Here is a 14763-nt window from a genome sequence, read left to right on the forward strand (position 1 = left end):
TCGTTCAGGGCCTGGCGCGACGTCCGACGTTTCGCCCTGCGAGGCTTCTCCAGGAAACCCATTCGGGCTCCTGGTAAGTAAAATAAAGTTATCACAATAATAAAATAATAACAATAAAATAATAACATTAATAAAATAATAACAATAATAAAATAATAGTAATAAAATAATAACAAAACAATAATAATAAACTAATAACAGGAATAAAAACCAGCGCGCACACACAGCTTGAGAAACGTCACAACGTGGTGCAAGATGGCGGTACAACCCAACCACCCGGAGCCCCTCCCCCCTGCCCCCCTCCCCCCCAACCCCCCCCCTCCTTCCTCCCCCCTCCTTCCTCCCCCCTCCTTCCTCCCCCCTCCCCCCCAGTTCCCCCCCAACCCCCCCTCCTTCCTCCCCCCTCCCCCCCAGTCCCCCTCCATCTCTTCACCGGTCCACGTTTCCGAATCTAAAAGTTAAAACAGCGACGACCGCGGCTGCCGAGACGTCGCTGGTGACGACGTCGCTGGCGACGCGGCGCCGTGCGGGACGACGCGGCGCGGCGCGGCGCGAGACGTTTTGTGCAAACAGGAAAGGAAGTGAAATACAAATTAAGTCGCTTCAAAACAACGTGGAGACGACTTGTAAACTTCGTCGGCGCATTTCGGTTGCGCTTCTCCCTGCGTGTGCGTGTACACACGTGCGTGCGTGAGCGTGTGTGAGCGTGTGTACACGTGCGTGTGTGTGTGTACACGCGTGTGTGAGCGTGTGTACACGTGCGTGTGTGTGTGTACACACGTGTGCATGCGTGCGTGTGCGTGTACATGTGTGCGTGCGTGAGCATGTGTGAGCGTGTGTACACGTGTGTGTGTGTGTGTACACACGTGTGCGTGCGTGTGTGTACACGAGTGCATGTGCGTGTACACACGTGCGTGCGTGAGCATGTGTGAGTGTGTGTACACGTGTGTGTACACGTGTGTGTACACGTGTGTGCGTGTGCGTGCCGGCCCGGTGAGAACCCGTCGAGCCGGCGCCCCCTGAGCTCCCCACGGTGTCCACCGCTCCACCGCTCCACCGCTCCCCACGATGTCCACCGCTCCACCACTCCACCGCGTGTCCACCGCTCCACGGTCTCCACCGTCAAGTTCTCTCCGTCTGCACGAGAAGAAGCATCGCACGCTCAGCACCGCCCCCCCCCGAAACCCCTCGGTGGTGGGTGAGCGGTGGTGGGCGAGCGGTGGTGGGCGAGCGGTGGTGGGCGAGCGGTGGTGGGCGAGCGGTGGTGGGCGAGCGGTGGTGGGCGAGCGGTGGTGGGTGAGCGGTGGTGGGTGAGCGGTGGTGGGCGAGCGGTGGTGGGCGAGCGGTGGTGAGCGAGCGGTGGTGAGCGAGCGGTGGTGGGCGAGCGGTGGTGGGTGAGCGGTGGTGGGTGAGCGGTGGTGGGTGAGCGGTGGTGGGTGAGCGGTGGTGAGCGAGCGGTGGTGGGCGAGCGGTGGTGGGTGAGCGGTGGTAGGTGAGCGGTGGTGGGTGAGCGGTGGTGGGTGAGCGGTGGTGGGCGAGCGGTGGTGGGCGAGCGGTGGTGGGTGAGCGGTGGTGGGCGAGCGGTGGTGAGCGAGCGGTGGTGGGCGAGCGGTGGTGGGTGAGCGGTGGTGGGTGAGCGGTGGTGGGTTAGCAATGGTGAGCGAGCGGTGGTGGGCGAGCGGTGGTGGGCGAGCGGTGGTGGGCGAGCGGTGGTGGGCGAGCGGTGGTGGGTGAGCTGTGGTGGGTGAGCGGTGGTGGGCGAGCGGTGGTGGCGAGCGGTGGTGGGCGAGCGGTGGTGGGCGAGCGGTGGTGGGCGAGCTGTGGTGGGTGAGCGGTGGTGGGCGAGCGGTGGTGGGCGAGCGGTGGTGGGTGAGCGGTGGTGGGCGAGCGGTGGTGGGCGAGCGGTGGTGGGCGAGCGGTGGTGGGGTGAGCGGTGGTGGGCGAGCGGTGGTGGGCGAGCGGTGGTGGGCGAGCGGTGGTGGGTGAGCGGTGGTGGGGCGAGCGGTGGTGGGCGAGCGGGTGGGTGAGCGGTGGGGGGTTAGCAATGGTGAGCGTAGGTGGTGGGCGAGCGGTGGTGGGGCGAGCGGTGGTGGGTGAGCGGTGGTGGGTGGGCGGTGGTGGGCGAGCGGTGGTGGGCGAGCGGTGGTGGGCGAGCGGTGGTGGGTGAGCGGTGGTGAGTGAGCGGTGGTGGGTGAGGCTGTGGTGGGTGAGCAATGGTGAGCGAGCGGTGGTGGGCGAGCGGTGGTGGGCGAGCGGGGTGTGGCGAGCGGTGGTGGGCGAGCGGTGGTGGGTGAGCTGTGGTGGGTGAGCGGTGGTGGGCGAGCGGTGGTGGGCGAGCGGTGGTGGGTGAGCGTGGTGGGCGAGCGGTGGTGAGCGAGCGGTGGTGGCGAGCGGTGGTGGGTGAGCGGTGGTGGGTGAGCGGTGGTGGGTTAGCAATGGTGAGCGAGCGGTGGTGGGCGAGCGGTGGTGGGCGAGCGGTGGTGGGTGAGCGGTGGTGGGTGAGCGGTGGTGGCGAGCGGTGGTGGGCGAGCGGTGGTGGGCGAGCGGTGGTGGGTGAGCGGTGGTGGGTGAGCGGTGGTGGGTGAGCGGTGGTGGGTGAGCGGTGGTGGGCGAGCGGTGGTGGGCGAGCGGTGGTGGGCGAGCGGTGGTGGGCGAGCGGTGGTGGGCGAGCGGTGGTGGGTGAGCGGTGGTGGGCGAGCGGTGGTGGGTGAGCGGTGGTGGGTGAGCGGTGGTGGGTGAGCGGTGGTGGTGAGAGTGATGGTGAGCGGTGGTGAGTGGTGAGCGATGGTGGTGAGCGACGGTGAGCGGTGAGCGACGGTGGTGAGCGATGATGGTGAGCGATGATGGTGAGCGATGATGGTGAGCGATGATGGTGAGCGATGATGGTGAGCGATGATGGTGAGCGATGACGGTGAGCGATGGTGAGTGATGGTGAGTGAGCGATGGTGAGCGATGGTGAGTGATGGTGAGTGATGGTGGTGAGTGATGTTGGTGAGCGATGGTGGTGAGTGAGTGAGCTTGCCTGCATGACGTTGTGAAGCCAGGGCAGCAGGGTGGAGACGCGGGAGTAGACGCCAGGACGCCGGGCGTGACCACAGCCGTCCCCCCAGCTCGTCACGCCGGTGAGTAGCCAGCGAGACGCTCCGGGACACACCAGCGGACCACCGCTGTCTCCCTACACACACACAGAGAGAGACACACACAGATTACACACACACAGATTAAACACACACAGATTACACACAGAGAGACACACACAGAGAGAGATTACACACACACATTGACACACAGATCACACACCAGTGGACCACCGCTGTCTCCCTACACACACACAGATCACACACAGAGAGACACACACAGATTACACACACACAGAGAGACACACACAGATTACACACACACACAGAGAGAGACACACAGATTACACACACACACCAGCGGACCACCGCTGTCTCCCTACACACACACACAGATTACACACACAGGGAGACACACACACAGATCACACACACACACACACACAGAGACACACACACAGATCACACACACACAGATTACACACACACACCAGCGGACCACTGCTGTCTCCCTACACACACACACACACAGAGACACACACACAGATTACACACACAGATCACACACACAGATTACACACACAGATTACACACACACACACAGAGACACACACAGATCACACACACAGCCGTCCCCCTCTTTAAGAAGGGGGACCGCACAGACTGTAACAACTACAGGGGCATCTCACTCCTCAGTGTGCCGGGAAAGGTCCTGGCAAGGATTATTCAACATCGCCTTGCCAGGCACGCTGAGGAGAGGCTTGCGGAGCCCCAATGCGGTTTCAGGAAAGGGCGGTCCTGCACAGATGCCATATTTTCTGTCTGTCTGCTACAGCAGAGGTGTAGGGAATTCCAACAAGACCTACATATCTGCTTTATTGACCTGGTCAAGGCCTATGATACCATCAGTAGGCCTGGGCTCTGGGTTGTTCTTCGTGCTTTCGGAGTCCCTGACCCTCTGCTCACGATCATTAAGGACCTTCATGATGGTGAGCGGGCCCGGGTAAGACTACGTGGCCGGGAGTCAGAGCCTTTCCCTGTACACCTTGGGTGCGACAGGGATGTCCTCTGGCTCCCACATTATTTAACATCTATTTTGACCGCGTAGTTCATGAAGCCTTCACTAGCTGTACCGGGGGAATTTCCATTTGGTACAGATATAATGGGAGGCTGATCGATGCCCGGGTGCGATCAAGGGATGGCTCCCTATTGGTCAACCACGTTATGTATGCCGATGATTTGGTAATAGCTGCTCATTCAGAAGAGGAGTTGGAGATGCTGCTGCTGAGACTGGAGCGTGCCACTAAGAGGTGGGGCCTTACCATCAGCCCCACCAAAACTAAGCACCTGCCTGGGTATTTTGTACCATCGGACACTCCACCCCCACAACTCCCAATCGGTGATGGGGCAGTAGTGGAGAGAGTGGAGAGTTTCCCATACCTGGGCAGTGTGCTCATGACCGGCTCCAGTTTAACGGCAGAGGTCTCACTCCGAATCATTCGAGCGTCAATATCTTTTCATCGGTTGCGTAACGCTGTGTGGAAGCTACCTGGTCTGTCGCTCCACACGAAGCTTCAGGTCTTCTCGGCCACAGTCATTCCCTCCCTTCTCTACACTTGCGAAACGTGGACCCCCCTAATGGAGCATCTTCGCCGGTTGTAAACATTTAGGCTGGCCTGCCTACGATCCATCCTGGGTTTAACCAGGCTGGATTGTGTGAGGAGCTCACAAATCCTTGAAAGATCTGGGCAAAGTCCCATCAGCGAGCTCCTCCGGCAGGCAAGGCTGCGTTGGCTGGGTCATGTAGCCCGCATGCCCAGCCACCACATGCCTGAGCAGCTTTTGTTCGGCTGGATCGAGGGGGCTAGACGGGCGCGGCACGGGCTAGAGAAGAGATGGAGTGATGTGGCACAGGAGGACGTGGAGCTGAGTGGACTTGCCGATGACCGGTACCAGCGGTGTCAAGATCGGCCTCAGTGGAGGAGGCTCGTGAAGGACGCTACTGGGCAGTTGGAGGCAGTCGCCCTCCAACAACAACGGAGGGCGGAGGAGCGACGCTCACAACAACGAGCGGAGCGCCGGGTGGCTAAAGCACAGCAAGTTGGCACAGTAGGGGGCACAGGTGGTGCATCAGCCAGTCATCTCGGTCATCTCGGTCAGTCGACCCGTGGCACTTGCAGGGTCTGCCCCGTGACCTCCTGCCAGCGGGCGTTCGACACTTCACGTGGCCTCAAGGTGCACATGGCCTGGCACAAGCGTCGTGGTGACGTCACCGCCACTTAGTGGCGAATGGCGGTTGTTGTTGTGTGTGGGTGAGGGTGTGTGGGTGTGTGTGAGCGTGTGAGTGAGTGTGTGAGTGTGAGTGAGTGAGCGTGTGTGTGTATGTGAGTGTGTGAGTGTGTGTGTGAGCGTGTGTGTGTGAGTGTGTGTGAGTGTGTGTGTGTGAGTGTGTGTGAGTGTGTGTGAGTGTGTGTGTGGGTGTGTGTGTGTGAGTGTGTGTGAGTGAGTGTGTGTGAGTGTGTGTGAGTGTGTGTGTATGTGTGTGTATGTGTGAGCATGTGTGTGTGTGAGTGTGTGTGTGTCAGTGTGTGTGTGAGCGTGAGTGAGCGTGAGTGAGCGTGCGAGGTTCACCTGGCACCCGTCGATGCCCCCTTGCTCGTACCCAGCACACACCATGCGAGGGGTGATGGCGCCGCGGTAGTAGCTGCCCGAGTTGCAGAGCGCCATGGAGAGGAGCGGCACGCGGGCTTCCTGCAGCGCGGGGGACACCGCGTCTGTGTGGGGGGGGGTATCATCATCATCATCGTCGTCAACGTCGTCATCGTTGTCAACATCGTCATCGTCATCATCATCGTCCTCATCGTCATCATCATCGTCGTCGTCATCATCATCATCATCATCAGCGGTCTGCTTGCTGGTGGTGCTAGTAAGGTTGTGGTGGTGGTGGTAACGTTGTGGTTCTTAGTGGTGGTTATCTCTGTGGTTGTTGTTGTGGTGGTAAGGTTGTAGTTAATGTGGTGGTAATCTCTGGTTGTTGTGGTGGCAAGGTTGTGGCTGTAGTGGTGGTTGTGGTGGCAAGGTTGTGGCAAGGTTGTGTTAAGGTTGTGGCTGTAGTGGTGGTTGTGATGGCAAGGTTGTGGCAAGGTTGTGGCTGTGGAAACGAAGGCCGCTCACTCGTGTGTTCGTCGGTTCGGCCCCAGCCCGTGATCCAGCACATCTTCCCCGGGGGCGAGTCGAACTCGGCTCCGGGGAGACACACGGGCGACACGGAGGCTGCACGGACACACACACACACACAAAGACAAAGATCCCCCGTGTAGCCTCAACAGACCGTAGGGGCAAGTGCCGTTATAGCGAGTAGCAGCAACGGCACACGAGGTGGCGATGTTTACTACGCACAGCGCCAGGTACTCATTGTTGAGGCCGAGTCGACCTAGGGGAGGCCCGGGACCGGTTCAGATAATCGTCACCGGCGGCGTTGGCCGTGAGCGGGAATCGAACTCGGGTCGCCGGGTTCACAGCGCAGCGTAGTGCTAACTGCTGCACCACCGCTCCCCACAAACACACGCAGACACTCAGGCGTACACACACGCGCGTACACACACACACACGCGTACACACACACACGTACACACACACACGCGCGTACACACGGGACACAGACACACACACACGCACACACAGGACACAGACACACACACAGGACACAGACACACACACGCACACACAGGACACAGACACAAACACACAGGACACAGACACACGGGACATACACACGCACGGGCAATCCAGACAGACAGACACGGACACACACGTACACACACACACGGGACACACACACACAGGACACACACACACGCACGCGTACACACACACACACGTGTACACACCCGTACACACCCACACACACGCGTACACACACACAGGACACAGACACAAACATACAGGACACACACACACGGGACACACACACACACAGGACACAGGCACACGGACACACGCGTACACACACACACTATCGGGAGGGGGGGGGGAGAGCCCCCACCTCCTCACCCCCCCTTCCCCCCCCCACTCCCCCCCCCCCTCACCAGAGAAGTGTGCTGGGCCCTGCAGACGCAGCAGGGCGACGTCGTAGTCGGAGGACTGGGCGTCGTAGAGCGAGTGGAAGTAGACCTTGTCCACCACCAGGTACGGGGCGATCATGGACGGCTGCTCCACCAGGCCGGCGTACGCCTTCCACAGGCCTGGCAACGGGTTGCTGGCAACGGTCGGCAAACATCGTTGTTGTCAACATCATCATCAACATCGTCGTCATCAACATCGTCGTCATCGTCATCGTCATTATCGTCATCATCAACATCGTCATCAACAACGTCATCGTCAGCAACATCGTCATCATCTTCATCATCATCGTCATCAACATCGTCGTCATCTTCATCATCGTTGTCATCAACAACGTCATCATCGTCATCGTCATTATCGTCATCAACAACGTCATCGTCAGCAAAGTCGTCATCGTCAGCAACATCGTCATCATCTTCATCATCATCGTCATCAACAACGTCATCATCGTCATCGTCATTATCGTCATCAACAACGTCATCGTCAGCAAAGTCGTCATCGTCAGCAACATCGTCATCATCTTCATCATCATCGTCATCATCAGTGTCAGAAAAGTCCTGAGCATCAGCTACATTGTCGTCATCATCATCTTCATCATCGTCGTCATCATCGTCGTCATCATCAGCAACATCTTCATCATCAGTGTCAGAAAACTCCTCAGGATCAGCAATATCGTCGTCATCATCATCGTCGTCATCAGCAGCATCATCGTCATCATCGTCGTCAGAAAAGCCCTCGGCATCAGCAACATCGTCGTCATCAGCGTCCTCATCAGCAACATCGTCGTCATCTGCTACTGCCATTACTGCTACGACTGCCGCCACTGTTGCTGCTGCTGCTGCTGCTACTGCTGCTGCTACTGCTGCTGCTGCTACTGCTGCTCCTGCTGCTGCTGCTGCTGCTACTGCTGCTGCTACTGCTGCTGCTGTTACTGCTGCTGCTGCTGCTGCTACTACTGCTGCTGCTACTGCTGCTACTACTGCTGCTGCTACTGCTGCTGCTGCTACTGCTGCTCCTGCTGCTGCTGCTGCTGCTACTGCTGCTGCTACTGCTGCTGCTGTTACTACTGCTGCTGCTACTGCTGCTACTACTGCTGCTGCTACTGCTGCTGCTGCTACTGCTGCTGCTACTGCTGCTGCTGCTACTGCTGCTGCTACTGCTGCTGCTGCTACTGCTGCTGCTACTGCTGCTGCTGCTACTGCTGCTGCTACTGCTGCTACTACTACTGCTGCTACTGCTGCTGCTACTGCTGCTGCTGTTACTGCTGCTGCTGCTGCTACTGCTGCTACTACTGCTGCTGCTACTGCTGCAGCTGCTGCTACTGCTGCTGCTACTACTGCTGCTGCTACTGCTGCTGCTACTGCTGCTGCTACTGCTGCTACTGCTGCTGCTCCTGCTACTGCTGCTGCTGACGCTACTGCTGCTGCTACTGCTGCTGCTGCTACTGCTGCTGCTACTGCTGCTGCTGCTACTGCTGCTGCTACTGCTGCTGCTGCTACTGCTGCTGCTACTGCTGCTACTACTACTGCTGCTACTGCTGCTGCTACTGCTGCTGCTGTTACTGCTGCTGCTGCTGCTACTGCTGCTACTACTGCTGCTGCTACTGCTGCAGCTGCTGCTACTGCTGCTGCTACTACTGCTGCTGCTACTGCTGCTACTACTGCTGCTGCTACTGCTGCTGCTGCTACTGCTGCTGCTACTGCTGCTGCTACTGCTGCTGCTGCTACTGCTGCTGCTACTGCTGCTACTACTACTGCTGCTACTGCTGCTGCTACTGCTGCTGCTGTTACTGCTGCTGCTGCTGCTACTGCTGCTACTACTGCTGCTGCTACTGCTGCAGCTGCTGCTACTGCTGCTGCTACTACTGCTGCTGCTACTGCTGCTGCTACTGCTGCTACTGCTGCTGCTCCTGCTACTGCTGCTGCTGACGCTACTGCTGCTGCTACTGCTGCTGCTGCTGCTACTGCTGCTGCTGCTGCTGCTACTGCTGCTGCTACTGCTGCTGCTGCTACTGCTGCTGCTACTGCTGCTACTACTACTGCTGCTACTGCTGCTGCTACTGCTGCTGCTGTTACTGCTGCTGCTGCTGCTACTGCTGCTACTACTGCTGCTGCTACTGCTGCAGCTGCTGCTACTGCTGCTGCTACTACTGCTGCTGCTACTGCTGCTGCTACTGCTGCTGCTACTGCTGCTACTGCTGCTGCTACTGCTGCTGCTGACGCTACTGCTGCTGCTACTGCTGCTGCTACTGCTGCTGCTGCTACTGCTGCTGCTACTGCTGCTGCTGCTACTGCTGCTGCTGCTACTGCTGCTGCTGCTACTGCTGCTACTGACGCTACTGCTGCTGACGCTACTGCTGCTACTGCTGCTGCTACTGCTGCTGCTACTGCTGCTGTGGTTGTGCGGTGGTGGTGCGGTGGTGCTGTGCGTACAGTGAGTGCAGTAGTGCGGTGGTTGTGCGGTGGTTGTGCGGTGGTTGTGCGGCGTGTGCGTGCTGTGAATGCGGTGGTGCGGTGGTTGTGCGGTGGTTGTGCGGTGGTTGTGGTTGTTGTGTGGTGGTTGTGCGGTGGTTGTGGTTGTGGTGGTTGTGCGGTGGTTGTGGTGCGGTGGTTGTGGTTGTGCGGTGGTTGTGGTTGTGGTGGTTGTGCTTCTCACTGCACGACGCAGTGAGCGGCGGTCACCACCCAGGAGGGCGCCACGATGGAGCCGCCGCAAACGAGCGACGCGTCGTAGTGCAGCGACACCTGCCACGGCCAGCGGCCCCCCGCCGCCGGGCGGCCCCCCACCACTCGCGAGCTGTCCAGGGGGGCTCCCACACCACACGCTGGAAGGGGGGGGGGGGAGTGGGGGGCACGTCATCGACGTGCACCTTGCGTCAACATCGCCGCGCCAGCGACACCTCTCCTCTGTCAGGGCTTCTGATGGTGATTGGTGATTGCTGCTGATGATGTTGATGATGTTGGGTGGGTGGGTTTGGGTGGGTGGGTGGGTGGCTGAGGGGGTGGGTGGTTAGGTGGGTGGTTGGGTGGGTGGTTGGGTGCGTGGGTGGTAGGGTAGTTGGGTGGGTGGTAGGGTAGTTGGGTGGGTAGTTGGGTGGGTGGGTAGTTGGGTGGGTGGGTAGTTGGGTGGGTGGGTAGTTGGTGGGTGGGTAGTTGGGTGGGTGGGTAGTTGGGTGGGTGGGTAGTTGGGTGGGTAGGTGGCTGGGTGGGTAGTTGGGTGGGTAGTTGGGTGGGTAGTTGGGTGGGTAGGTGGGTGGGTGGGTGGTAGGGTGCGTGACTCGGGAGGTACATGGTTGGGTGGGTGGGTGGGTGGCTGAGGGGGTGGGTGGTTGGGTGGGTGGTTGGGTGGGTAGTTGGGTGTGTGGGTGGTAGGGTGGATGGGTGCGTGACTAGGTAGGTGCATGGCTGGGTGGGTGCGTGGTTGGTTGGGTGGGTGTGTGGGTGGGTGGGTGCGTAGTTGAGTGAGTGGGTGCGTGGGTGTGTGGGTGGGTGTGTGGGTGGGTGTGTGGGTGGGTGGGTGCGTAGTTGAGTGAGTGGGTACGTGGGTGGGTGAGTGGGGGTGGGTGGGTGAGTGGGGGTGGGTGGGTGAGTGGGTGTGGGTGGGTGTGAGTGTGTGGATGTGTGGGTGGGTATGTGGGTGTGTGGGTGGGTGTGTGGGTGGGTGGGTGTGTGGGTGGCTGGATGGGTGGGTGGTTGGGTGGGTGCGTAGTTGAGTGAGTGGGTGTGGGTGGGTGGCTGGTTGTGTGAGTGGGTGTGTGGGTGGGTGGTTGTGTGTGTGCGATGGGCTTCTCACCCAAGCACTGCAGAGTGATGACCTTGCCAGTGCCACAGGTCTCCCTGTGGGAAGAACAAAACACTCGCTCACCCACTCACCCACTCGCTCACCCACACAGCCACTCGCTCACCCGCTCGCTCACCCAGACAGCCACTCACTTACCCACTCACCCACTCGCTTACCCACTCACCCACTTGCTCGCTCACCCACTCGCTCACCCACTCACCCACTTGCTCAGCCACACAGCTACACAACCACTCGCTCACCCGCTCACCTACTCGCTCACCCACTCACCCACCCACCCACACAGCCACTCGCTCACTCGCTCACCTACTCGCTCACCCACTCACTCACCCATCCACCCACACAGCCACTCGCTCACCCACACAGCCACTCACTCACCCACTCACCAACTCGCTCACCCACTCGCTCACCCGCTCACCCACTCGCTCACCCACTCACCCACTCGCTCACCCACTCGCTCACCCACACAGCCACACAGCCACTCGCTCACCCACTCGCTCACCCACACAGCCACACAGCCACTCACCCACTCACTCACTAACCCGCTCACCGACACAGCCACTCGCTCACCCGCTCACCTACTCGCCCACCCACCCACACAGCCACTCGCTCACCCACACACCCACTCACCACCCACTCACCCACTCACCCACCCACTCACCCACTCACCCACCCACTCACCCACTCACCCACCCACTCACCCACCCACTCACCCACTCACCCACCCACTCACCCACTCACCCACCCACTCACCCACCCACCCACCCACCACGTCTGGAAGAGCTTTGCGACGGTGGCGGTGGTGGAGTCCGGGTTGACCGCGGGGTCGGCCCTGAGGAACGTGGAGGACGAGTTCAGGCCCAGAGTGGCCACGTCCACCGCCTCGGCACCCTCAACACTGGGGGGGGGGGGGGAGGGGGGGGGGGGGAGCAGCATGGCACCGTGAGTGGGGAGGGGACACCGTGCGGGACACCGCGGTGAGGTTTGCGGCGTGCACATTCCACCCACTCACCCCCCCCACCCCCCTCGCCCCCCTCCACTCACCCACCCACCCACTCACCCACCCACCCACTCACTCACCCACTCACCCACCCACCCACTCACTCACCCACTCACCCACCCACTCACTCATCCACTCACCCACCCACCCACTCACTCACTCACCCACCCACTCACTCACCCCCCCACTCACTCACCCCCCACTCACTCACCCACCCACTCACCCACTCACCCACCCACTTACTCACCCACCCACCCACTCACTCACCCACTCACCCTCACACCCACTCACCCACTCACTCACCCACTCACCCCACCCACTCACTCACCCACCCACTCACTCACCCCCCCACTCACCCACCAACTCACCCCCTCCACTCACCCACTCACCCACCCACTCACCCACTCACCCACCCACCCACTCACTCACTCACCCACCCACTCACTCACCCCCCCCTCTCCACTCACACCACCCCCACTCACCCCCCCACTCACACCCCCCACTCACCCACCCACTCCCCCCCCCCCACTCACCCCACCCCCCCACCTGTTGTAGCCCATGTTGCTGCAGCTGTAGCGGGAGAGGGCGCCGCTCCAGCCGTCTGAGCAGACGAAGCCCCACGGCCCGTGGGGCCCCGGCACGAACACCTGGAGCACGTGGGTGGAGTCCCACACTCGCACTGGAGGTGGGGGGGGAGGTGGGGGGGGGGTGGGGGGGAGGTGGGGGGGGGTGGGGGGGAGGTGGGGGACGATTGTAATGCACGGACAACACAGCGGCGTAGTTGCACGTTCACTCGCCCACACACTCGCTCACTCGCTCACTCACCCACACACCCACACACTCACATACCCACCCACACACTCGCCCACACACATACACATACCCACCCACACACTCGCTCACTCACCCACACACCCACACACTCACATACACAATCGCGCACTCACTCACTCACATACCCACCCACACATTCACTCACTCGCCCACACACCCACACACTCACTCACATACACAATCGCTCACTCACTCACATACCCACCCGCTCACTCACTCACATACTCACCCATACACTCACTCACATACCCACCCACACACTCGCTCACTCGCCCACACACCCACACACTCACATACACAATCGCTCACTCACTCACATACCCACCCGCTCACTCACTCACATACTCACCCATACACTCACTCACATACCCACCCACACACTCGCTCACTCGCCCACACACCCACACACTCACATACACAATCGCTCACTCACTCACATACCCACCCGCTCACTCACTCACATACTCACCCATACACTCACTCACATACACTCACTCACATACCCACCCACACACTCGCTCACTCGCCCACACACCCACACACTCACTCACATACACAATCGCTCACTCACTCACATACCCACCCGCTCACTCACTCACATACTCACCCATACACTCACTCACATACACACCCACACACTCACCCACACACTCACTCACTCACACACACAATCGCTCACTCACTCACATACCCACCCGCTCACTCACTCACATACTCACATACCCACCCGCTCACTCATTCACTTACATACCCACCCACTCACTCACATTCCCACCCGCTCACTCACATTCCCACCCGCTCACTCACTCACATACCCACATACCCACCCGCTCGCTCGCCCACTCACTCACATACCCACCCACTCGCTTGCCCACCCACTCACTGACACGCTCGCTCATTCATTGACCAACTCATTCGCTCACTCAATTACCCACTCGCCCAAACACTCATCCACACGCTCATTCATTCATTCACTCGCTCACTCCCTCGCTCACTCACTCACCAGCTCGATCGCTCGCTCGCTCACCCAGCCACCCATGAACTTCATCATTCAACCACTCGCTCACCCACCCACACATCCACTCGCTCGCCTACTCGCTCACCCACTCGCTCGCTCACCCACCCACACATCCGCTCGCTCGCCCGCCCGCTCACTCACTGCAAGATGAAGCGACTGTGTTCCGCGTGCCATCGCAGCTCACAGCCATGATGCTTCTGTTGATGGCTGGCTCTCCTGTAACAACATCATCACCATCACCATCATCATCTAAAGCATTCTCATCATCATCGTGACCGTGATCATTGTCGCCATGACCATCACCATTATCACCGTCACTACCATCAACATCTTCACGACAACAACTAGAAAAATCTCCATTCCATCACCATCACAAATGCAATCATCACTAGCCGGAACACCACCATCATCATCATCACCATCATCACCATCATCACCATCATCACCACCATCATCACCATCACCACCACCATCATCACCATCATCACCATCATCACCACCACCATCAACGTCATCACCACCACCACCATCATCTCTGGCACAGCAAACATCAGCATCGTCAATATCATGATCAAGGCCATCATCGTGACCTGCCGGGCCATTGTGAGCCTGCGAAGAGAGACGCCCAGACCCAGGGCTTGAACCCAAATGTAGCAGCAGCCCTCTGACTCGGTGCCTCTGACACGGCCATTGTGAACCTCCCGAGAGAGAGAGAGATGGGGAAGAGACGGAGGGACACCGAGACCCAAGTGAGAACCAGGTGAGAACCAGGTGTGGCCCAGGTGAGGCCCAATGAGACCCAGGTGAGACCCAGGTGAGACCCAATGAGACCCAGGCGAGGAGTGGGAGATTTCACCCTCAGCCTCTGGTAGCCTCACAAAGTTGGGGAGGGGAGGGAGCGAGGGAGGGAGCGA

General features: G+C 59.8%; 1 protein-coding gene across 5 annotated transcripts in view; it reads right to left on the reverse strand.

The window, feature by feature from the left end:
* Positions 1 to 421: 421 nt before the first annotated feature.
* Positions 422 to 14763, reverse strand: part of LOC133358502 (serine protease 33-like) — a 30155-nt gene continuing 15813 nt past the window's right edge. For all 5 annotated transcript variants that reach the window (XM_061576853.1, XM_061576854.1, XM_061576855.1 and 2 more), the window contains 10 exons: positions 13991 to 14065; positions 12544 to 12676; positions 11767 to 11895; positions 10992 to 11035; positions 9855 to 10023; positions 7166 to 7335; positions 6252 to 6350; positions 5709 to 5851; positions 3023 to 3175; positions 422 to 1137 (listed from right to left, as the gene is read on the reverse strand). In XM_061576853.1, coding sequence (XP_061432837.1) covers positions 1123 to 1137; positions 3023 to 3175; positions 5709 to 5851; positions 6252 to 6350; positions 7166 to 7335; positions 9855 to 10023; positions 10992 to 11035; positions 11767 to 11895; positions 12544 to 12676; positions 13991 to 14065 — 1130 coding nt within the window. In that variant the 3' untranslated portion in view covers positions 422 to 1122. The remainder of the gene's footprint in view (positions 1138 to 3022; positions 3176 to 5708; positions 5852 to 6251; positions 6351 to 7165; positions 7336 to 9854; positions 10024 to 10991; positions 11036 to 11766; positions 11896 to 12543; positions 12677 to 13990; positions 14066 to 14763) is intronic.

This window comes from Lethenteron reissneri, chromosome 62 (assembly GCF_015708825.2).
Source record: "Lethenteron reissneri isolate LAM-NWPU_2019-01 chromosome 62, ASM1570882v1, whole genome shotgun sequence".
Classification (NCBI taxonomy): Eukaryota; Metazoa; Chordata; class Hyperoartia; order Petromyzontiformes; family Petromyzontidae; genus Lethenteron; species Lethenteron reissneri.